Source organism: Gobius niger (assembly GCF_951799975.1).
Source record: "Gobius niger genome assembly, chromosome: 13".
NCBI lineage: Eukaryota > Metazoa > Chordata > Actinopteri > Gobiiformes > Gobiidae > Gobius > Gobius niger.
In genome coordinates this window covers 12,274,968-12,299,189 of record NC_136864.1, presented here as the reverse complement: position 1 = coordinate 12,299,189, position 24,222 = coordinate 12,274,968, and the positions used below count along the sequence as shown (strand labels likewise).

The window sequence follows — 24,222 nt, the reverse complement described above, 5'->3', positions numbered from 1 at the left end:
ATCTGAGATAATCCCTCTGAAACACTGGCAGATAACTTTGCTCAGGCTAATGTTTTCTTATTAGAACAGATGGTGAGTTGTTTGTTATATGTTTTCTAGGCGTCCCCGTGGGCCTGCATGCCCAGGAGGTGCGGGACACGTCTCTGGTGGTGTTGTGGGAGTCTCCTGTTTTCGACGGTCGCACCCCTGTGAATGGATTCTACCTGGATCTGAAAGACACCTCAGTCGCCGGAGACCAAGGCTGGAAGGCCGTTCACGAGAAGGCCACCAAGAAGAAATTTATGAAGGTCAAATGTTAACTCTGACTGTCAATCTTTCATCATGATTATTATTACTATTACTCTTATTTTAATGGAATCCTCAACTCCTTCATATGCTTTCAGGTCACTGGTTTGAAATCTGGCGCCTCTTACGTTTTCCGTGTCCGTGCTCAAAATCTGGCTGGAGTTGGAAAACCCTCTGCAAACCTGGGTCCAATTCTTGCCCAAACTCGTCCTGGTTAGTGCAAAATGTGTTTTAATACTCACTACTGCCACCTCAGGTCTTTCGTGTAACTGCAGGTTCTATTTTAAAGGTTGTTACATACCGAGACCTTTTCCTCCCTGAGCTTAGACCAGTTTATATACCTGTCTGGTCTTTGTGGCTCGTGGAGGAGCTTGGTCACTTCTAACTTCATCCCGTTTGGAGCTATAGGAATATACTGGGGCCAAATGCTATCAACATCTTTGGTCTTTTTGCGTGACTGAGGGCACACAGTTCTTCCATACTGTGATATGTATTTACCTGAGCTGAGACGAGTTGATACGTACCTGTCTGGTCTTTGTGCCTGTGGAAGAGCTTGGTAGCTTCCAACTTCACCCCGTTTGGAGCTATAGGAATACATTGGGAGAGGCCAAATGCTAACAACATCTTTGGTCATTTTTTGCGTGACTGTGGGATCACAAAGACCAGACAGGTACGTATCAACTCGTCTAAGCTCAAGTAAGAACATAAATCAGTATGTAAAAATTGTGGCCTGTTCCTTTAAGCTTGTGCATGACGGCCAGTGTAACTCCTCATTTGAAAGCTAAGACCTACAAAACTGAGTGATCTTTTTCACCATCATTTTCATCTCATTTTTGCCACTATTTTGTTGAACTTCTGTCATTTTTCTGCCGCTCTTTCATCCTTTTTTGGCACTTTTTTTGTTGTTGTTTTTTGTCCCTTTTTTCTTGCACTTTCATCACTTTGTTTTGCGCTTTTGTTGATTTATTTGTGGCTTTTTAATTGTATTTTTGTCACATTTTTGCCAATTTTCTTGTTGCATTTTTGTCACATTTTTTGATGCCTTTTTTCAAGAAACCTTTGGGCGGGGGATGAGATGTTAATGACAATATTAAACACCACAGGCCACATTTATTTATTCCACCCCTGACCTCGGCCTCTCTCCTCAGGCACCAAGGAGATCACTGTGGACGTGGACGATGACGGCATCATCTCTATGATCTTCGAGTGCTCCGAAATGAACGAGGGCTCTGAGTTCGTTTGGGCCAAAAACTACGAAGCCATGACAGACACGTCCCGCCTCAACATCGTCAGTGAAAAGGGCAAGTGAGTATCCAAGGTTTTCTCAGATTTGGATGTTTGCACAGTACGAATCTTTAGTGGTGTTATTCATGGATGTGATATGACTTTCTATAAGGAAACTTTTGTACAAATTGTAGGAGGCTGACACTTTCCACTTAATTGGATATAAGAAAGGAACATTACGTGGGATTGTTTATAGTTTTCGTCCAAAAGCAATTAGAGAAGAGCGCGCACTGCTTTTAATTAGTCTATAGCAATGGTGAATTACTCATCATTGGCTCCGGCGTTTCTATAAACAGATTATGCACATACACAGAGCCCGGCATACATCAGTTTAATCATCATCAATTGCAGTTTTTTTGCTACTTAAGTTCAAACGACCTTTGATCATCTTCTTGGAATCACTCCACAGCCCTGCTCATTGCTGTGTATTCTGTGGTTATTGGAAGCATTTTCTCCCATTATAGACAGGGCCAAGGGGTTTCTCTGGTCATGGCTGATGCAAATGGGTGGGTTATTTCCTTTGTATTATGTATAAATAATAAGCTTATATATATATATTTTTTTTTATTTAGCCTCTTTACCCCCACCTGAACAGAGCACATTTTCTGTAGTCTTTACCCAAATCTCAAAGCTTCTTGAAAAAAGATAGGATGAAAACCCAACAAAAAAAGCACACAGAAATGACCAAAAAAACGCCACAAAAGCAGCTAAAAAGCGAAAAAAAAGTTTGCACACAAAAAAGGAACAAAACACAACAAAAAAGTGACGAAAGTGCACACAAAAAAGGAACAAAAACACAACAAAAAAGGAACAAAAAAAAGGGATGAAGGTGCAGCAAAAATGTGACAAAAATGCAATAAAAAAGTGGCAAAGATTGGATGAAAATGAACAGGGGTGACGTTGGCACAGGTGGTAGAGAGGGTCGTCTCATGATCGGAAGGTCGTAGGTTCGAATCCCAGCTCCTGCAAATGCACACTGTCGTTGTGTCCTTGGGCAAGACACTTGACTCCAGTGTCTCCGTACATCGGTGTATGAATGAGAGAGTGAATGGGTGAGTGGTTCCTTACTATAAAGCGCTTTAGGCCTGATAAAGATAGAACATTTCTATTTAAGTTGAGTCCATTTACCATTTAACATGAAAAAAAAGTGACGACAACATGACAACAACACGAGAAGAAATATCAGTTTGGATCAGTTTTGTAGGTCTTGCCTTTCAAATGAGGCAATACACTGGCTCCAGTCAAGAAGCTTTTGGGTAAAGCCAAACTGGAGAAAATGTGGAGGTTAATAAAATAAGCTTCTTCAGTCCACATGTCTAGGGAACAGATTGAAATGTCAGCTTAAAAATACTTTCTCCCTGTCTGAACTTCTCTCTCGCTCACTTATGTATTCTGCGCTTCCCTTTTCAGAACCAGAGCCATCTTCAACTCCCCCTCTCTGGAGGATCTGGGCACTTACTCCTGTGCGGTCACCAACACAGAGGGCATCTCCTCCAGCTACACCCTGACAGAGGAGGGTGAGTCACGCTGCATTTCGTGTCATTCATGGGCTCATCCTTTCGAGATGAGAAGTTTGTATCCGATTTCCGACTTGTTTGGAATGAAGGCTTATTTGTACAGCGCTTTTCACATGACACAAGTCACCAAAAGCGCTTCAAACAGTGTAAGGGATTTGTTTAGTGCTTTTAATTTGGAGATTATCACCATGAGGAAACCCACAGTTGTCTTTAATAGTAGTAATTGCCCATTGAATACAGTGTCTCAGGTTTTATATCCTTACGTTTAATACAATATGAAGCATCTATGAGTGTCAAAAATCACTATATAAAACCAACAAATTATTATTATGATTGTTGTATGATAATAGATAACTAGTCTGTCAGTCTAACTATATTGTCTGCACTACAGCAAGAATATTAGTGAATTACCAGCAGGGTATGACAGCTCACAGCAACGTCTTTATTGCTGTCAAAGTACCGATGTTTTGAGCAAAGAGCTCACATATAAGGAACAAACAAACAAACAAAACACCTATCATGTCCATGAGCAGCACGTTTGAACCCGAGTTGAGTGACTGCCATGGATTAGCATCTTTGCTTTCTAGTTTCCAAGGATTGATTGAATAAATTAATCAGTCTCTTTGAGTGTTTCTCAAAGTTTTCACTCCAAGGATTTTCAAGAGAAAATCTGTCTTTCCGTTCACCACCAAGTCTAAACCAAGTCTATGACAGCCAACAAACTAGGCCTAAGCTCAGCCTGACCTGGACAAAACCATGCTTTAAGGTGAGACAGGTGAGGCAGGTGAATAGGGAACATTTTTAAATTTACAGATGTCAATTTGAAACTTTTGCTGTAGATTACTGGCATAAATGTCATTTTATGTTTTCATATAAACCCAAGGTTTTTTATGCCCAACAATCGGCGATGAAACAGATTGAGCTACATTCAAATTTATGGTTTTATTTTACCAAGACTTTTTCAGAGGGGATTTTGGATATCTTGTTTAAATAAGCTGTTTTTAGTGGAAAAATCAGTAAAAAGGTTTTTCACATTATTTTTTGACATTCAAAAAGTAAATAATTCTAGGAATTAGATATTAAAAAATCTCTCTGAAAAAATCTTGTTCAGTCCAAGGCTGGAAAATTTTAAGAATTTAGGCGCTACTGACCTGGAGATAGTGTCGCCACAATGAGAGAAAAATTTGTTTTGAGAAAAAGGCCCTTGAAATTACATTTTCCTATATACCTCTATGGGGAAACATTGAATCAGCGCAATATTTAAACATTTTATTGTGAAGATTAGGTATATTTTTTGTTTCCAGGTGAAAGCTGATATGTTCGGAGACCAATTTGGCCAAAACCTGAAAAAATTTAGTTTTGTCTGTAGGTCTAAATGAGGACAAGCCCAAAAGAGGGCAAACACAATAATTAAAATCTGCAGAGGACCTCAAGCAGCCGTACCAAGTTTTCGAAACACTGGCCTAAATGACGCCTGAGTCACTGACACCTGATCCTGTGCGTTTATATTTGGTTTGGATGACAGAGGTGCGAAAGGTGCGGCAGGCGGCCCCGAGGCCACGAGCCCGACTGTCTGTTATTTTCATTTAACAGCTGCTTCACAGCGACACATGACAGGTTAGTTCAGGGCTGTCACTCTCTGTGCAGAGATCACGGCCCAACAAGGTGTCAAACATACGTACTGTACAGGAATGTGGTTTTGTTTGGGACAGAGTTCACACATTCAGAGTTTAGCAAAGAGTGAATATAATGTGTGTTTACAGGTCTCAAGCGCCTTCTGGATTTGAGCCACGAGCATAAGTTCCCCGGTAAATACCATTCTATATTTCTTCTACCATGGACATACCAAATTAGCCTGATTGAGCTCTGGTATGAGAGACATTTTTGCCATTTTCCCTGCCAGTTATTCCCTTCAAGAACGAGATGTCGATGGAGCTGCTGGAGAAGGGCTGTGTGCGTTTCTGGTGCCAGGTGGAGAAGTGCACTTCGGCCTGTGACGTGGAGTACGCCTTCAATAACGCCATCATCACTGAGGGAAAGGTACCAACTTTAACAAAACGCAAATCAGAGATAATCTATGCCCTGCCGTTTAGAGCTCGGTACTTTATGGAAGATGAGTTACAGTTCTTTCTGGAATTGGGAAACAAAAGTAATGTTGGATTAGTTTGGAATTTTGGAGCTTTGTTATTCAGGTGTACTGCACTTCTGGATAATGACAGCGTATAACCAAAAAAATTCAGGAACCACTATTAAAGACCTAGAATGACCAAGCCAGGGATCTCCAATCAGCGCTCAAGGGCTACCATTATCTCTCCAGCTCTTTTTTGGTAGCTCGCCACATTTCTACTCATGCTAAATAAGTCACAGTTCAGATGGTAAGGTTTTTATTCTGAGCATTTTGAACAGAATCTGCACCAATTAGGCAAATAAAGTAAAGTATAGGGAAAAAATGTCAGTCATTTTCTTTTATTCTGTGGCTACAAACTCTCCAGGGTGAACTCCTAAGCAGTGTTGGGCAAGTTACTTTAAAATTGTAATGTATTCTATATTAGTAGTTACAGCTTTAAAAATGTAATATGGTTGTATTGCATATTACTGTTTCAAAAATGTTTACACTACTTTGAGTTACTTTTGGAAAAGGGTTTTGTTGTGACGATGTTATACAGAGTTTAAAGATATCAAAATTATGCATTTTCCTCCCCCTACATGTTCCAACAATGTCCTAATGTGTAGAATGAGCCCAGACCTGTTCACCACAACTGCCTCTAAAATCCTGCACTGTCACTCAAAAAGGTGTTGATTCGGGTCCGTCATGCACGAGCTTAGTATAGAAGGTGCAGTTACACGTATGACCTGAGGTGACAGTAGTGAGTATAAAGTGGCTAACTTGCATCTAGCCCCTTTAAGTACATGCAACTGAAGATCAAATACACCGGTGTCCAACTTGATTTGGTGCTGCATTTTTTGGGGGGGAATTTTTGTTGCGTTAAATGCACTTGTAACTCGAGTTGGATTGTAATGACTAATATATTCCCAAATCTTGCTTCAGTAATACTTTATATTCCTTAGTTACTGAAAAAGTAATATATTTTTGTAACTCGTTGCTTTTGTAATATGTTACACTGCTTCTAAGTCTCCTAGTTACTTAAGGGTCTTTGAAGCATTAGTCACTCTCTTATGGATAGGGTTTGTAAAAGTAGCTCACGGTGTAAAAAAAAAAAGGTTGGAGACCCCTGTACAAAGCCCTACTGTCCATTTTAATTTCCTCCCATATCTGTGTCTCTCTGCAGAAATATACAATGAAATTCGACAAGTCTTCTGGCCTCATTGAAATGTACATGGACTCTCTGGAGGTGACGGATGAGGGAACGTTCACCTTTAACCTGGTCGACGGCAAAGCTAAAGGCACAACCAGCCTGGTGCTGATTGGAGATGGTACGAGATTTAAACATTACCACAGTGCACTATCAGTCGTTTTACGTTTTAGACTAGGATTTAAGTTTATTTACCATACACAATCTGGAAATTAAGAAACTTTGTGGCATTAGAAGTTGCATTTACTGTTAGTTGTGGTAATAGCAGTACTGAATTGATCTATTTTGTACTTAAGTTGTATTGCAGTTGTTTGCTGTGTTTGTTTACTTTTTTGTTAAGCACTTGCAGTTTGTATCTTTGTCCATTGAGGGGCAGTAGAGATCTACCTTAATATCGACTTGTGCCTTTTCATTCATTTCCAGCTCATCTGATTGTGAGTCATTCTGTACTACCCTGACAGATGCTGTTCACTCCCACAACCATTCACTAAGGGCCATTCAACAGTATTCTCTAAAACAAAATTCACATATAAAACAGTGGACAAAAGTCAGAACCGCAAGGACGTTTTCATTGTGGCTGTGACTCATGCCGAAGTTACGTTTTTATTTGCTTTTGTTTTGCAGAGTTCAGGGAGCTGCAGAAGAAATCAGAGTTTGAGCATGCAGAATGGGTTAGGAAACAAGGTAAGATGCATTGTTTTTGGTTCTCATTTTAACTAAAACTATTAAGTTCTTGTGTAAATTGACTATTCATAACCAAACTTTAGGTCTAAGTCAAAGTTATTCCCCATTGGTTCTGCAATTGTTCTCAAACCATTGGTGCAAACAGCGAGTTAACCTTTTAACCCCGACCTTAACCGAGCACATTTCCTCCAGTTATTATCCAGGTATCCAAGCATTACCCATTTATCTAAAAGCTTCTTGACAAAGACGTTAAAATAGCATAGATTACAAAAGGAAATGAAGATGAAAAGCAACAAAAACATCACAAAACAAGCGCCAAAAAAGCTACAAAAGGTGTTTCACTGGCCTGTAGGCTGTAAGAAGCTTTTAGATTTGGGTAAAGCTGAACTGGGGAAAATGTGATCCGTTAAAGTGGTGGTTAAGACAATAGAGTAAAGACTATATAAAGAATGATATCTAAAACATGTGCCTGGTTGAACAAACTGGGGGGAGTTGCAGTTTGTGAAAGCACTTGGAAGCAGAGGGGGTTGGGGTGGTGGGTGGGGGGCAGAGAAGGGAGAGAGTTCAGCTGCCTGGCTGCCAGTCGGACCCTGCACCACAGTGTCTTCCCTGAAGGCAGCATGAAGTCACAAACCAGTTTACTGATTATGTGAGTGCTGTGTGAGGAGGAACAAAATGACATATTAGAAAGAAAATAATAAGTAAACGGACCCAAAAAATTACAACTTGAAATATAGTAACTGAATTATAATAAGTTATAATCATTTTCATGTAAGTTTCATGTTTTGATTCAAAATATTGATTCTGTATATTGACAAAATATACTAATTATACTATTCTGTCAAAGTTTCTTTGTAACTAACTTGGTGTGCTGTTGTATTTGATGTGTAATTTTGTAATCTTGTTTATATCCACAGGTCCTCACTTTGTGGAGTACCTTGGCTTCACTGTTACTCCCGAGTGCAACGTGCTTCTGAAATGCAAGGTAAAAACACAAAGAAATGACTGTTATTGCAATAATTGGTAATGCAATAGCCATAGCACAAAAAGCCACTATATATCATAACATTACATAGTCCTCCAATCTCACTGATATCATATGTACAATGAATTTTCTTAACACAAACCCTTAACAAAACAAAAATATTCAAGTTGTCACATACCCTGCGAATAAACTCTAAAATAATAAAATAAACTCTTTCCTCTTGTTCATAGATTGGAAACACTAAGCCCCAGACGGAGATCATCTGGTCCAAGGACAGCATTGAGATTGCTGAGGAGGACGAGGAAGCTTCACATATTGAGATGAAGGACGGAGAGCTCACCTTCAATATTGCAAAGGTCAGACAGTCCTCACGGTCCAGACGGCTGTCGGTGGAGCTGTTGTTGTGAGGAGCCATAGACGAGGCTCAAGGCAGCGCTTCTCATGCAGCTGTGCTTTCTTCATCCTCACGAGACGCTACCTGCCAACACCTCTCTGCCACACCAAAGCTTAAATCATACAAAACAATGTGGCCTAGTTCTATTTTACCAAACTACGTCATTTAAAGTATGTGCAGGTTTATGTGAATGAATTAATGAAGTATATTGTGGATTTTTTTTATTTTTTTTAAACAGTTTTATTCAAAGTCAAATAGATATAAATGCAAAGTTAAACCATACATTGTTATATGTAACTATAATTCGATTGATTCCTTTTACCCTGTACTTTAAAGGGATATTTCAGCATTTTTGACATGGGGCCTCATTTCCTAGTTATCCAGAGTGTTGCTGATTTCTGGAGATTTTTTATTTTATTCATGCAGTCCTTATATTTGAAGCGTTTAGTGGTGCTAGGCTAATGCTAGGCTAGAGCATGTCTATGGTAGCTAGTAGCCTGCATTAAAAAACTCTTCAAAATCATTGTCTAGTGCTCCAAACGTTGCCATATCTGATTTGTAGAAACCTCCTTTGTGAATTCCACTTGTAGTAATGCCAGCTGCAGGTAAACAAACTACTGTAGATCCTTAGCTTACAACAAGGAAGCTGCTCAAATATAAGTTAAATGCAAATTGGTTGTATTTCAAAAAATATTCAGTCAAGACAGACATTTATATGGGTAGTCTGGTGATTTGCCTCAGGTGCACTGTGCTTGGGTGAGACTGTTTTTAATGCAGGCTACTAGTTACCATAGACATGCGCTAGCCTAGCACTAGCCTAGCACCACTAAACTCTTCAAATATAAGAACTGCATGAATGAAAAAAAAACTAATAATAATCTCCAGAAATCAACAACACTGGGTAACCAGGAAATGAGGCCAAGTGTCCAAAATCCTGAAATATCCCCTTAACTACTGTTCATATTTATTTAAATGACAAATTAGGAATCAAATTTCCACAATATTCAGCTGCATCTGTACATACTTTGAGCAGTGGGTGTTGGCATAAATGCATGCTCATCGCCACTAATGTCATTTGCTCTTGCAATAACTGCTCATCTGTCTAATTCACAGTGGGTTATTAAGCAAGAAAAGCTCAGTGAAAAAGAGAAAGAAAAGCCGCGCCAAAAGCCTGCTGCAGAGGAAATCCCCAATGGACCAAGACCCAAAGTCTGGACATAACCTATGCTTCCATAAGTTGCCTTTCATCATTTGTCCGTCTGTCTCTTTCGTGTCACATTTATGTGTTTCATTCGAATGCCTGCAGCATCCCAGGCGTGGGAAAGCTTGCCTTTTCCGCATATGTGTCTTGGCGTCGCTCATGTCTGTCCCTCTTATTTCTGTCTAGTGTATATACATTTAAAGTGTATTTTTCTCTAGTTTTGGTAAAGGGAATCCATGTGTGCCACTGACACTAAATTTGCTGGTATTGCACATTTTAGATCAGCAAGAAGGACGCCGGCATTTACGAGGTCTTCCTGAGGGACGAAAGAGGCCAAGATAAGAGCGTGTTCAATCTCACAGATGCAGGTAAAGCTCATTTTGTTTCTCTTTGTTTCAGCTGTGTTTTCCACAACTGTGAATCCTCTGCATCCTCTTCACAACAAACTCCAAGTCTTGTATTACTAACTCTGTAAATCTTCTTTTAGTCTTCCTCTGGGCCTCCGTTCTGGTAGCTCTGTCCTTACTTTCTTCTACCAAATGTTCTGAATTGTACATTTGTTTGTGTCACTAATTGCAGGCTACCAAGCAGTTTTGAATGAGCTGTTCAAAGTTATTGGTGAGTACTTTTTTCTTCTTCTTTTGATCATGTGTGGCTCTAAGGTTCCTATTTCTAATTTTGTGTTATGCATTTTTTGCCTATAGCCGACTCCTCCACTGAAATCCAGATCAGGAGCACCGAAAAAGGCCTTATCCTTTACTCTAACATCATACATTACAATGAGGACCTGCGCGTTGGATGGCTGTACAAGTAAGTCTGCTTTAGTCTTGTCTCCTTGAAGAATACGTTTTTCCAATGAAGATTAAAGTAGGACAGTATGGACTTTTCCACACACACAGTTACCATACGGTGTAACTTTTTCCTCTCAAAGCAACTGCATGTCCTCTTTGTAAATCATGTTTTACCTACCTTTGTTCCACAGCTACATTTTCCTTGATCCCTCTTTTGTCCCTGTACTTCAGAAATGCTAAGATCGCTGCCTCAGAGAGAGTTAAGTCTGGAGTGACTGGAGAGCAGCTCTGGCTTCAGATCAATGAGCCGACCGAGAAGGACAAGGGCAGATACACCATGGACATTTTCGACGGCAAAGACGGCGTCAAGAGAGAGTTCGAGCTGAGCGGCCAAGGTCGGTGCACGCATAAAGACGCATTCATTAAGGCCACACTGCTTTAATCACTGCTATAAATGCAAGTCAAGTAGAGATATTGAACTTTAATAGAGGTGGGATCGTGCCCTTATTACTGCATCAAATTCTCAGTCAGCATGACGTTAAATCAATTGAAATTTTTGAATTGCATCTTAATTGAGTGTTCACATTTGAGTATTTTGATGCGATGGTGCAGTGGTTCTCATACTTTTAATTCTAACCACAGCCTCATAAAGTATGACCAGGACTTTGAAAGTTTAAATGGGCATAGATTAAGGTGAAATCAGGACTAAAATTTGACGAAACTATATCGCAACTGGGTGTAAACCATGTCTCAACCAGAAAAAAACCTAGCTTAAATGAAGTACTAAAGCATAAATAAAATGATCTCTAATTAAAATTTTGGGCTGCACTATATATCATCAAATTATGGTTATCGCAATATACATGCTTTTCAGTCATGTGACTTTTGTTGTTATGCCATTTTGAATACCGAAGTAGCATTATGCCGTAATACAACATGTAACAATATCTCTACTCAGGATGAAAATGAAAGACAACTGATGACAGTGGCATTTTTATGTACTCGTAATCATTGCTCTGGAAGAAAACAGAAAAAACACGGCCCCAGAGACGCATGTTTATGTGAAGAAACCAGTGAGTCAGTATGTAAGGTGTTAGCATGCTACCGGTTAGCATTTAGCTTCAACAGCTCAGCTCTGACCTCTCCAAGAGAAAGCCCTAAACCCCACTCTACTGTTATCTTCTTGAGCAATGATTACGAGTACATAAATATGCCACTGTTGTCTTTCCTTTCCTGAGTAGAGATATTGTTACATGTTGTAGTACTGCATAATGCTACTTCGGTATTCAAAATGGCCGCTGGAACTATGCGTGATGTCATTGGAAACGTATGTATAGGGTGACGCATTATCCATAACGCAAAAGCCACGACATTTTGCACATCTCTGTGGTCTTTCATCTCAGTTTAGTTTAGTTTTTTTTAGATTTTGATGTAATAATAAAACACTTTGGATTTTCTATTTTCTTTTTAAATTTAAAGAACATACTGTGTTCCAATGCCCTAGTTCAAAATCCACATAGGCAGGGCAAAAGTCCTATAGTATTTAAATAAGATGCAGATGCTCATATTACAGTTCAGAACAACTGATTTATTATTCATTTTTTATGTTGGTACTTTCTTTCAGCCTGGGAAGAGGCGTTTGAGGAGTTCCAGAGGCTGAAGTAAGTGTCTAGATTTGTTTGTTATGTAACAAGATATTTTCATTTAAAGAGGATGTTTGTACAGAAAATAAATATTAATCGCAAACTCAAAAATAGACCTAAATCCATTTCCTGACATTGTTAACGCAGATAAGATTCTGTGGTGATGCTTACACAATATCTCTGTTTCCTTCCATAGAGCTGCAGCTATTGCAGAGAGAAGTAAGTGACTGTTTATTCTTTTGTGTGTCCCTAGAGATGTTAATGGGAAATGACATATTGCTTTTGAGAACAATTACACAAACATTAATCTCCCTGTTTAGATCGTGCTCGTGTTGTTGGAGGGTTGCCAGATGTCGTTGCTATTCAAGAGGGCAAGGTAACTGTTATCACATAGTTTTCATAGTGGTTATGCTTGAAATAAACTTAACTACTCTTTGATTTACACAGTCCCTGAACCTGACTGGCAACGTGTGGGGTGAGCCAGCTCCTGAGGTGAGCTGGACGAAGAACGATAGAGAGCTGGTATCGGATGAGCGCTACAAACTCAAGTTTGAAGCCGGCAAGTTTGCCTCCATCACCATCGCTGCAGTAACAACGGCCGACTCCGGAAAATACGCTCTGGTTGTCAAGAATAAGTATGGCACAGAGGCTGGCGAGTTCACTGTCAGTGTGTACAACCCAGAAGAGGAGGAGAGCAAGAAAGACTAAAGATTATTGTATCTGTGATAAAGAGGGAACGAGAGACTGAGCTTTTCCAAAGCATTTACCCCGGCACATGCCGGTGCTACAAAGCAGGCTGAATAAACACCCAATACGTACAGTACATGCTGCTTTCTCTTCATTCTTTCATGTGCTGGGCTAAAGGGCTTTGGTCATAGCTTGTCAAACAGTATGTGATGAAGTGCTGTTCTGTACTACTCCTCACTGTCTGCAAACTATGCAAGTGGAAAAATACTCGGTTGTTCTGTATCTACATTAACCAGAGGCCAATAACCATAGACCACTGTAAACTATTTTTATTATACGAAAACACTACATTGCATAGCTAAAACATAGAAGTCTATGTTGTGTATAATAAAGGAACATGTTTGGGTAACTACTACATTCAGGTGCCTTGTCTGAAATCTGGAAAAAAGGACTGTCAAACAGGTTCTCTGTAGTGCTGTATAGTGAGTGGGAGTTCTGTTTTTCATTTGTGAGTGTGTCTTGTCTGCAGTGTGAGTTGAGTTGACAGATGAGGTGGAGCAGGAAATGCATGACAGCATGTCAAGTAGGCTGAGCACACACCAGAGCTGAAGCAGCTTAATTTCTGGTGCCTCAACTCAAGAACAGATAAGATAATAACAGATGAGCAGTTAAACTGGTTGCATTTATGACTGCTAATGTGATGAGGGATAAGTATGTTGTCTTACAAGTGCATCTAAAACATTAGACATTATTGTATCACATTAAGTTTTGAATAGCAAAGGTCAGTGGTTCTCAAACTTTTTAAACCAAGTACCAACTTATAAAATAGTTGACCTTCCAAATACATTCAAACCAAGGTCAACATCAAATCAGGTCTAAAAATGGTAGAAAAGAGGCCTGAATTATGTCTACATTGGGTATAACTCAGGTCATGTAGTACGCGTGCCCCTGTTTGAGAACCATTGGCTTAAAGCTTTGTTGTATGTTTTACTTCTTTGTGGAGAAAACCTCTCAATAAATTAAACTCTTTGACTATCAGACACAAGCAACAGTGTAAATACTTCTTTTGTAATAGATAATTAAATAAATGGAACCATTTACTGACTAACCTAAGGGTGTATTATGCAGTTCCAACACTCATAAAGTCCTCCTATGATCACAACAGTCCGCCCGCACTCATTTCCTAATTAATAATTCAACTTCAGACACGGGCCAGAACACAGCCTTGCCTGTTGTGCCTGTGTGTGTGTAAAGCAAAGGGTTATCCAGGTTCATTCACATTTTTTTCCACCCCTACGGACCGCAGCTGTGCGCCTCCTCGGCCGCTGTGGGGCTCTGTATCCCGCCTTTGACCATCTCCAGCTCAGACTTTCCACCGCCACCACAGCCAGGCTCCAGCCAACCAGTGCAGCCTCGGTGGTCCAGTCGCCGACACGTCAAGAGAGGGTTTTGAGGAGTTTCACTGACACAGCAATGGGGACTCTCTGAAGACCAATAACACCGTCCTTTGACACGACCCAGCGGGAGAGCGATCGAGGTAAAGAAAAAAAAAAAAAAAAAAAAAAAGAGCCCGAAATTGACGCTTGATACGCGGCGCGAGCGCTTCTGGTGATGATGTTTACTAGAGGCTAATGTTAGCTAGCATGCAAGGTGGCTAGTACCAGTTAGCAGCTGTGATGTGTTTCGCGACTGGATGGATATGGGGGAAATCCTTTATCTTTTGGTGAAATAGCACACGAAATGTTCGGAAAGGACCTATTATGAACATTCTCGTGAGCGTGTGTGTTTATTTAGGAACTAGATCCAGCCGGCTAGCTGCTCATCATTCATTTCTGCTGTAAGCTCCTCACGTTCAAGCATAACAACACGTCAATAACAAGGGCTTTTTACTCGCGTAGTGTACAGTATCGTCACTGAAAATACATTATACATTGCTTTATTTTGGATTTTGTTTGCCAGGATTGATGGTATAAATTAAATTTAAAAAAAATATTGTCTGTTATTTCAATAGGAAGCTTTTGGCAGACCCAAACGTGGTGTCAGATTTCATGGGCATTGTATTCAAATTATGCTTTGAACTTATATTACTTCACTTGGCCACAGAATTGTAGTTTATGTTTAAGCAAATTAATGTTATTTAGATCATAATATAAGTGCCATAGTATCATAGCTTTCATTAAGTTTATCATTTGTATCTGAATCTAGTCTAAAATGAAAAGTGGGAAACAATATTTTGCACTGCCATGTGAATAAAACTGGTAGAATTGTGAGATAAAAACATGTTGATGTTCTTGTTGTTATGAAAGCGACTTTGTACTGTGCCCTTATCAGCAGGTTGTGCAAGACAGGAGGTATGGCTTCCTGTCCTATATTGTTGACTTCTCACTACTAGATAATACCCTGATTCTGTTATAAACTATATCATTTTAACATTGGTACGACATGTTGGAACCCCTGTTGTGGGACGACCCAAGTTTTCAAAAATAAAAGAGGTCTTGAGTCAAGACTAAGAATAGTTGAGAATAGTATATGCCTTTGTTGTTGTTGGGGTTTACTTTACATATTGTAGGTCTTTGTGTTGCTCGCTGTAACCTGAGACTTGACAGAGTGGAATGTGACCAGTGTTTGGTCTGTGCTTGGTCATCCAGCTCAGAGATTGTGTTGTTGTTAAAGGAGGTCTGCTGTGGATCAAGTTCAAATCCTTTCGGTTTATATGTTCATTGACTTGTAGATGGAAAATGTGGGCCTCGGAACTGCCTTGATGTGTTGTATAATGAGCAGGAATTTGTTTTGCTAACTTATGCAGGTCTTACCTTGCCTTTTCTCCTGTTGGGGACAGACTGCAGCATAATGTAGGCCAACATCAAACAGATGAGTGAAATAAATTGTGGGAATTTCTTAGAGCGCAGCTAGAGACAACTTAAGTTCCTATAATAGGTAGTTTGGGGCTCAAGTGGTTGCTCAAAGTTTCAGTAGTTTTTAAAGTTAAAACGTGTCGGAATCTGCTTTATTGAACATAGTGAATGCAGGGGGACTTTCGTGCACTAGTCTTAGTCGCTCCCTCTTTTATTACAGGGCGTTTACGAGTCGATGAAAATGACAAACAAATGTTGTATTTTTGTTATTAACCATTGCCATTGTTCCATAACTTTTGACTGTATTTGCCTCCTTTGGACTGCCCTGCCTATTTTGGGGTCAATAACCTTAGCCCAGTTCAGCAGCGTTTGTTGAGTTCGTAGCAGGTAATTGTTTCGGGGAATAATATCTGGCATTTCATATTCATCAACACAAATGGCATTCCACAAGCGAGTGTCCAATCTCACAGTACCCACCGTGTTCTTGTGTGTGTAAACATTAGTTGATTGCAGCCCATTTGCAAGTACAATGCAGTGACACAGGACCGGGATGTCTAAATAAATCACAAGTTCACTCTCGGGCCAATGCACCCAGTAGTCGACTATTGTTAATTGCAGCGGCCGGTGGAAATAGCCCTCCTTGTGATTAGCCAAACAAACATGAATAATGACCATGTGACCCAAGTGACTGCACTGTGCAAGGTTTTTCCCCCCCAAGCGCTTATCAAGGACACACTGCAGCTCTCCAACCTAGTGAGTTTCCCCCTTATCAGTCAGACACGTGGGCCTTCCTATTGGTCGAGCCCTCCAGAACAGGGAAGGATAAAAAGTTGCATTTACAGTATATCCTGTTTGTAAATGAAGCCTATGGCTAATTTTATGACTGTGTTGCACAATAGTAAGCTGGCATGACTATAGATAGAGAGATAGAGAGTACATACTGTCATTCAGCGTCGTATGGATTGGATTGGTAGCACTACTCCAGCAGAACACAGTGCGAGTCTGACAGTTTTATTTGTATTTAGTAAATATAGTATGAATAGTGTTTTTAAAAATGAAGAGACAGAGATCCGCAGGGGACATAGGGCTGAGAAGGTACCCGCTAGAAGATGATCAGAAGTTAGTGCGACGACGGGCATCATGGTCCCTGGTGAGTCGAAACAATACTGAAAATGAAACGACAATTAGGGCTTAACGATTTTGCAATAATTTATGATACCCAACTGTTTATCTTTTGTGTCTGGGATTAGGTCTGCTGTTCTTTTCCTTTGTAAAATGTAGATTCAACTCACATTGCCCTGTTTAATAACTTCCAGGAACAGTAACATTGAGAAAAAGAGTGAAATATTTTTGTAGAAGTCTAAACTGCAGGATTAGGGAAAGTTATGCTTTATATTGCCCCATCAACTCTCTAAAAGCACATACAGGTATTACTAAATCGCGGCCTTTGCGACTTGATTTTGTGCATTAAGATGTTATGTATAAAATCTGGATCTCTTATGCTTTATAATAACTCATTGTTTTTGTTTCTTCGACTGAACTCAACAGTTTTTGAACTCACACATGAGATGATCAAAGTCCTATAGTACAAAGGTTGGCTGCAGGAATAACAGCACTGGGTAGTGGAATTAAAAGACTTTTCTAAATGGTTTGTGAGCGGTACAGTTTAACAGCTTTTCATTTCCAGATGGACCCTCTCCGTTTAGAAAATAGACAACATTTCCACATGGACTAATCCTCATAATAACAGGCTGTGGCGCAGTGGTTAGTGCTCGTGCTTCATAGCTGGAAGGTCCCAGATTTGTGAGTGCGAGTGTGGGACAACGGATGCGAATGAGCTCATGGATATAATCTGGTGTGTTTACATGCGTGAGTCCCTTGCGTGTTAACATGCACTGTCCCGACCAAATAATCAAATAAATCTAAATCTAAATGTCAACATCTCAATCACTGCTGCTGCGTCCCACTTTGTGTTGTTATAGATGTGTGAATGACGACAGATTGATGAAAATTAGCCCTATGGTTAAGTCTATTGTGTGTGTTGGTTTCTCCTGGCTGAAGAAACAACTGATTAAAAAAGGAAATATATATGTTCTTGACTGAGAGATTGTTATTGTTATTTCCAAACCATCTTTAAAAAGCCTGAGTTATTATTATTCTGTCTGCTACTCCAAACTAAGAGGTTGTATCTCTAAACTGTGCTTTTAATGTGAAATGTAGTAAACAACCCTTGGACGACAAGGACATTGGACAGAATTATGTGAGGTCAAGGCCTGTTTGTCAGAAAAGGAACTGCTTCTCTCCGAGGGCTTTTAAAAACGTCTTTTATGTTTGAGTAGTTGATGATAAGTAGAACATCAATTTGTAGCACAACATCCCTTCAACTTTGTCTCTTACGGTTTCCTTTGGGGAAAACAATGATGAATGTTATCTCTTATTGATTGATGATTGTATTGTCTTTTGCAGTTTCTCTTTCGCATTATATGTAACTTTTATGACTCAGTTGCATTCTATCACTTTCTGTAGAGATCATAGCTTTACTTGTCGAGGTTACTTCAGATTGTCATTCAAATGTGTTTGATTCAGGGGCAAGGTTTAGAAATATCACCTTAAAACATTTGGCTTGTGAAGTCTTGACCGACTGAAATGAGCCTAATCCTGGTTTAGGACTAAATCCACGTAAATCCAGTATTAAATCTCTGATATGAGTCAAATATTGTACTGCACGCAGACAACCCTTTAGTGTCCAAACGTTTAAGAAGTATTTTGAAGGGTATTTCAAATCTTCTATTGTATTTGAATAAAGTAACGTTTTCCAGAGCACTGCTTTCTGTATTCTAAACGTACTGTCTCAACTTTACCCTAGATGTTAAGTTTGCGATGCTGTTCTTGAGCCCATCATTGCGTTGTAAACAAAAGGTCGGTGTGCCATCGGCTGGTTACATAAAGCAACATTGGAAACAGCTGAGTTTGTTTACCAGACGTCATAAACCCCGCTCTGACCTGAATGAACTGGCGCCTTGTTTGCGAAATCATCTTGCATCGATAATTTAGTTACCCAAATTAAATATGCATAGAGACAGATACAGACACAGATAGTCCTTCTTGCTTTGGGATAGAAAAACAGGAGATAAGGATACAATTCAGAGGACCTTTTAGACGTAAACAACATCAGGGGGTCAGCTGGCTTCACGGCGGGAGGCTGTGGGAACTCTTTGTAATTGTTTGAGCCACAGTTGTCAACAGGCCTCAGTGAAGTGGCTCCTTTGGGACAGACAGCACTGGCAGTATCATAGAAACCCCAGTATTTCCTGCACACTTTCAAAAGCAGGTCTTGCTCTTAAAATATTCACCCGATTATAAGATTTAATAAGAAAGAGACAAGGTCAAACTAAGTGCAAAACTGGGATTATTCCCTGGCTAAAACTTCATTGGTACAAACCTGACCACCTGCCATAGTTGAGCCAGATTTTCAAGTTGTCATTTATACATGCTTTTCAGTCATGTGACTTCTGTTGTTATGGCGGCCATTTTGAATACCGAAGTAGAATTATGCAGCACTACAATATCTTTACTGAGGATGAAAAAGAAAGACTACTGATTGACAGTGACATTTTTATGTACTCATAATCATCGCTCAAGAAGATAAGAGTCAAACACGGCCCCAGAGAGCCCTGAACCACACTCCAAACCTCAGAACTGAGCTGTTACTGTAGTATTTCCTCAGTGTTCATAGATGTGAGCCACACGTGTTTATTGTGTTGTTTGAATCAACTGCCAATAGTTGACAGTTGCTAACTGGTAGCATGCTAGCGTCTTGAGCAGCGTAAACACTGACTCAGACTGAGACTCTGTCGACATGACAAACTGTTAAAATCACAGAGAAAGGTTTCGTGTTTTCTCTTTGATGTGTTCATTTAGTCCTCAGAGTGAAGCAGATCTTTAGTAGATCCTGCTGTAGCTCGACAGACAGAGCTGCTACGTCTGTGCCACATTTTCTGGTTACCTGGGCCGTGTTTATTATTATTATATTGTTACAAGTTGTAGTGCTGCATAATGCTGCTTTGGTATTCAAAATGGCTGCCGGAATTATGCGTGATGTCTTTAACTGACTGTAAAATGATGTGATTTCCCTTGTCCAGGCGGAGACCATGAACTACGTGGGGCAGTTGGCGGGACATGTGCTGGTCACAGTCAAACAGCTGTACAAGGACATAAACCAGGCCACGCTGTCGGGCTGCATCGACGTGGTGGTCGTCCGGCAGAGGGATGGCTCCTACCAGTGCTCGCCCTTCCACGTCCGCTTCGGCAAACTGGGCGTGCTGCGCTCCAAAGAGAAAGTGGTGAGTGAGGAGCAGGGGCACGTTTTGTTTTGGGTGTGTCTCTTCATTCTCTCGAAGACAATTTCCTACAACAACAACAACATGCCTACTCTATAAGCTTACCATAAACATCTAGTTCTATTTCAGAGACCAATATGTTACTGTAACTCACTCTATGTCTCATTGTGTGACGTTCTTGTTATCAAATACTATTGATTCAATACTTCATCTTCAATATCAGGACGTCATTGTTGATCAGGAGTGTCCAAAAGCTTTTTTCCACAGGTGGTAGCATAGTGAACATTTTATGGAGGTCCAGCTCATCGAAAAGGGAGTGAAATTTGGAGAATATGTGTTATTGTTGTCCCTGATTAGGGCTGGGTACCTTTTAAAACATTTTCGATACCGATACTTTAACAATACTTACTGAACGGTGCTTTTTTCAATACCTATACTAAAATATTTGAATATGTTGCAGTTGCTATATATATTAACAAGGAAACAGTGAGATAATGTTAATTCCTTTTCCTTCCATGGAATTTATTTTGCATTTGTGTCATTTGTTTGAGATGAAACTTCCTTTAAAGCCACACCGTGTAACATTTCACCCAATAAGTAGAATAAAATACAAGCATTTATTTTATTACAGATATTTTAATTGTTGAAAAATACCTGACAAATTAACGAACGAGCATGTATCTGCTGTGAGTGTCACCTCTCCTTCAGACCTGACTTTACTGAGAGCGGGACGTCTCCAACTCGTCTCCATGGAGATGTTGATTAAAAGCAGCCAAGTATGAGATTAAGACTGTGTCCGAATGTCCACACTATTCCCTATATAGTGCACTATATAGTGGTCACGCCATTTTGTAGGGGTGTCCGAATGTCCAGAGAGAAAAAAGTAGGGCACTCGAAATTTCCCACAATGCATCTCGAAAAGTAGTGAGCATCGATGGTCACTAAACGGGTCAATATAGACCACAATGCATTGCGAGAGTCGGAGAAGAGCCTGACAGCGACAGGTCTTTGAACTTAACAACACGACTGAATGAAATTAGCTGTTTCAGTCGTGTGTTGCGTATTTCTCATGAATAAACGACCTAAATATAAACGGTTACGGTGAAAAAATGCTAACGTTAGCTTCTTACCTTTAGCTTGAGCTGTTAAATGACCGATAACCTCCTCTCGAATAATCCAAGTCATTTAAGCAAAATCGGGGCTCTGACCTACTTTCGGCAGGTCTTTGAGCTAAGGCTGGAGTGATTTTTTTCTTATTTTTTTGTGATGTTATTTGAACTTTACCTTTTATTTTTTGCAGTAAAAAGCTCTACTTCAGTCGTCGACAAAAATGAGTCTGAAGGCTGCGTTTATTTGGCACCCGGGCCATAGTTTGGACACGCCTGGTCTAGACCGTAGCACTGTTGAAAAGTGATCCCTTTAAAGCACATACTTTTACTTTCAATATTTTGCTCTGCTCAAAATGCAGCTGCAGTTGGCAAATGTATTTTTTAGGATGCTTTAAAGAAAAAATCCCCCTCTTTGAATGAATGTAACCTCAGTGTGATGTTTTGGCCGTGATCTCTGTGTACATTTGTCCTACACTGACCGCATTCCTGGGTGAAACATTCCTGGAAATGCAATGTAGACATAACCTCATTTGACTGGCTTATCTTAATTTATATTTTTCCGTTTAGTCAGCTGCAGCGCTTCCCGAATGAACTCCACGACTGTGTTTTCTTAATTCTTAGAAAACGCCTGTAGAAAATCCATCTGTTTCTCCGGGTGTCGTGTAATTCACTGACAGTTTTAGTTCTAATTAATGTCTCTGAATTCTTCACGGTGTTTTGACCGCAGCGGCGCAGATGGCAGGTATCGTGTATTCGCCTTCAGCTCCCTGTAGTTGTTACTATATACAGTATTCTTACGGCAGATAAGATCCCATTAATCACACCGGAGAAACTGAGGCTATTTTTAGCAGCTACAAGAGGAAGAGGCTTTCACTTTTTAAGTGGTTGAGAAATCAACACCAGCCTGTACTCAGTTTTGCCTTTGCCATAAGGTTTTTGTTCCCTATCCATGCTTGAAATCCAACATGAGATGCCAAACTCTTTTACATTGTAGCTTTGCATATTCAAATAGATGTTAAAAGTGTGTTTTTTGTTTTGTTTTCTGGTTACTAACATTATCAATAGGCATGAAAACATGGAGGCAAGTGGCATAACAAATAGTCAAAATGTCTTCGAAATGTTAAAGATGTCCGGCCAAATCAAAGTATTACGACATATAGAGATTCAAAGAAGACAAATAGAGAAAATATTTAAGCCTCATTGATCTTTCACAACCGTAGCTGGTACCTCCATTGAATATATGTAGCTCAAGTTTCTGAAATATACATATAAACCCACATCTTTGCGGGGCTGAATGCCTGAAGATTTGTCGTAGGCTGCGGCGCTTTCTCACTACACCCTTCGAATGTCAATGTGGTCGAACGAAGGCATGAATGAGTGGTCTCCATGGTAACGCCTCCACAGCCTCGGTGCGTGGGTGGAGGAGGAGGAGGAGGAGGAGGGAGAAGAGTAGAAATAGAAGTCCTGCTGCATGTTGTGTAATGTTATGTTATTATGAATGCTCCTGAATTATATTGTTACTCGAAGAGAAGAGACTATGTTGGTCCCACATCATTTAAAAAGTATCAAGATTGACCAAACAGTTTAAAAAAAGTACTTAGTCTTTGCTTATCTTATCTTTTTGAGTCCTGTGTTTCTCTGAGCACAACAATACAATGCGACAGATTCAATGATTAGATGCATCCATCCATCCATTTTCTTCCGCTTTAGATTAGATAGATTTGATTAGATGCAATATCTCTAATTTAATTGTTTTTAATCAAGGGATACAATTAAAGATAACCGGTAGAGATGCACTGATCCAATACTGGTATCAGATATTGGAGCCGATATAGGCAAATATACGATATAGGGCAGGGGGAGGCAAGTTTGTGTCATGAAGGGCCGATTTTCTTCATTTCCAAAACACCAAGGGCTGAAACTCACAATTATCACCCAAAGTAAAGCACCTTTTTTTCTACGAATATAAGTATTGCACAAAATATATGACCTAATGCAGTGTTTTGCTTGGAAATGTGGAAAATATTGACAGTATTTTTCACATTTTAGAGTCCTTTTTATGTACTTACTTATGTACTCTCTGATTTATGAATAAATGTTTCTTCAAAATTCTCTTGGGGGCCAAAGGTTTTATGCTGGAGGGCCAAATTTGACGACGTTGACGTCTGACGTTGCCTACCCCGATATAGGGTATTGGATGCAAATATCCGATACTGAACCAGTACAAGTTTTGGCTCTCAATGCCAAACACAACTTGTACCCCCTAAATCTACGTGAATATAGGCATGCTGTATATCATTTAAAAGCTAAGAATCTGGAGAAATCCATCGCTGATTTAGTTTTAACCTCCGCAATTGTATTTTTGATCCCCGAAAACTAATCAGGGCTGAGTCAGAAACTATGATAGAGATACCTAAAGTATCCACTGCTGAAGCCAAGTGTTTTGTATTTTAGTTGAAGAAGTAACTGATCTAACGTATTTGTAATGATCAGATCACTTGTTGTTCATATTAATGTAAAGTAAAGCCTGTCATATAGGCGACCCAAGGATATTTAGAGTAGAAAAGTCCAGTGATCCTTGTTAAATGTTTATCCATTAGTTTATCAATAGATAATTATAATTGATCTGTAAAATCATGACAATAAAATATGACTTCATTGATCTTAAAATAGAGAAATGAGTCCATTCAGAGAAAGACACTTTTAAGAAAGTCTCTTGGTATCGGTAAATATCGGATATCGGCAGATACTCTAAACCCAGTATTGGTGGCAAAAAAGCTGGATCGGTGCATCTCTAATAGTCTCTTTTATACATTGCCTGATTAAAAAATCTTCTCTGTGGCATTGTTTCAATAAGCTTCTGCAATGTCAAAAGATCAAGTGTTGCTTTCACTTCTCAGTGGGGTGAAGATCTGGATGCATTGATGAATATTTCTTGGAATCCTTACTCATTACGTTATACATTACTTGGATCATTTACTCAATGCAGCTGATAGCAATTCTGTTTATAATATAATAAATAATAATAATATGTCATATCTGTGACTTGCACACAGCTATCAATGCCATAAGATTTGTGCAAATTCTCTCACCAAGAGAGAGGTAATGGAACTGTAAGGCTGTGCAATTAATC

The 24,222-nt window shown here is 39.7% G+C and overlaps 2 protein-coding genes across 4 annotated transcripts in view; both read left to right on the top strand.

Annotated features, from left to right (window-relative positions):
• Positions 1-13,557, top strand: part of myom1a (myomesin 1a (skelemin)) — a 32,436-nt gene extending 18,879 nt beyond the window's left edge. Inside the window, exons 20-38 of the mRNA XM_079569669.1 lie at positions 100-287; positions 384-498; positions 1,434-1,590; positions 2,980-3,086; positions 4,850-4,894; positions 4,990-5,126; positions 6,377-6,521; positions 7,025-7,084; positions 8,002-8,069; positions 8,300-8,425; positions 9,577-9,672; positions 9,945-10,032; positions 10,244-10,282; positions 10,369-10,474; positions 10,687-10,850; positions 12,080-12,116; positions 12,295-12,317; positions 12,419-12,474; positions 12,546-13,557. Coding sequence (XP_079425795.1) covers positions 100-287; positions 384-498; positions 1,434-1,590; positions 2,980-3,086; positions 4,850-4,894; positions 4,990-5,126; positions 6,377-6,521; positions 7,025-7,084; positions 8,002-8,069; positions 8,300-8,425; positions 9,577-9,672; positions 9,945-10,032; positions 10,244-10,282; positions 10,369-10,474; positions 10,687-10,850; positions 12,080-12,116; positions 12,295-12,317; positions 12,419-12,474; positions 12,546-12,806 — 2,018 coding nt within the window. The 3' untranslated portion in view covers positions 12,807-13,557. The remainder of the gene's footprint in view (positions 1-99; positions 288-383; positions 499-1,433; positions 1,591-2,979; positions 3,087-4,849; positions 4,895-4,989; positions 5,127-6,376; positions 6,522-7,024; positions 7,085-8,001; positions 8,070-8,299; positions 8,426-9,576; positions 9,673-9,944; positions 10,033-10,243; positions 10,283-10,368; positions 10,475-10,686; positions 10,851-12,079; positions 12,117-12,294; positions 12,318-12,418; positions 12,475-12,545) is intronic.
• Positions 13,558-14,104: 547 nt separating this feature from the next.
• The window catches only part of lpin2 (lipin 2), a 31,258-nt gene continuing 21,140 nt past the window's right edge, over positions 14,105-24,222 (top strand). For 2 of the 3 annotated variants that reach the window (XM_079569704.1, XM_079569703.1), the window contains exons 1-2: positions 14,105-14,322; positions 19,783-19,983. In XM_079569704.1, coding sequence (XP_079425830.1) covers positions 19,792-19,983 — 192 coding nt within the window. In that variant the 5' untranslated portion in view covers positions 14,105-14,322; positions 19,783-19,791. The remainder of the gene's footprint in view (positions 14,323-19,782; positions 19,984-24,222) is intronic. The other variant, XM_079569705.1, reaches the window with a different exon arrangement.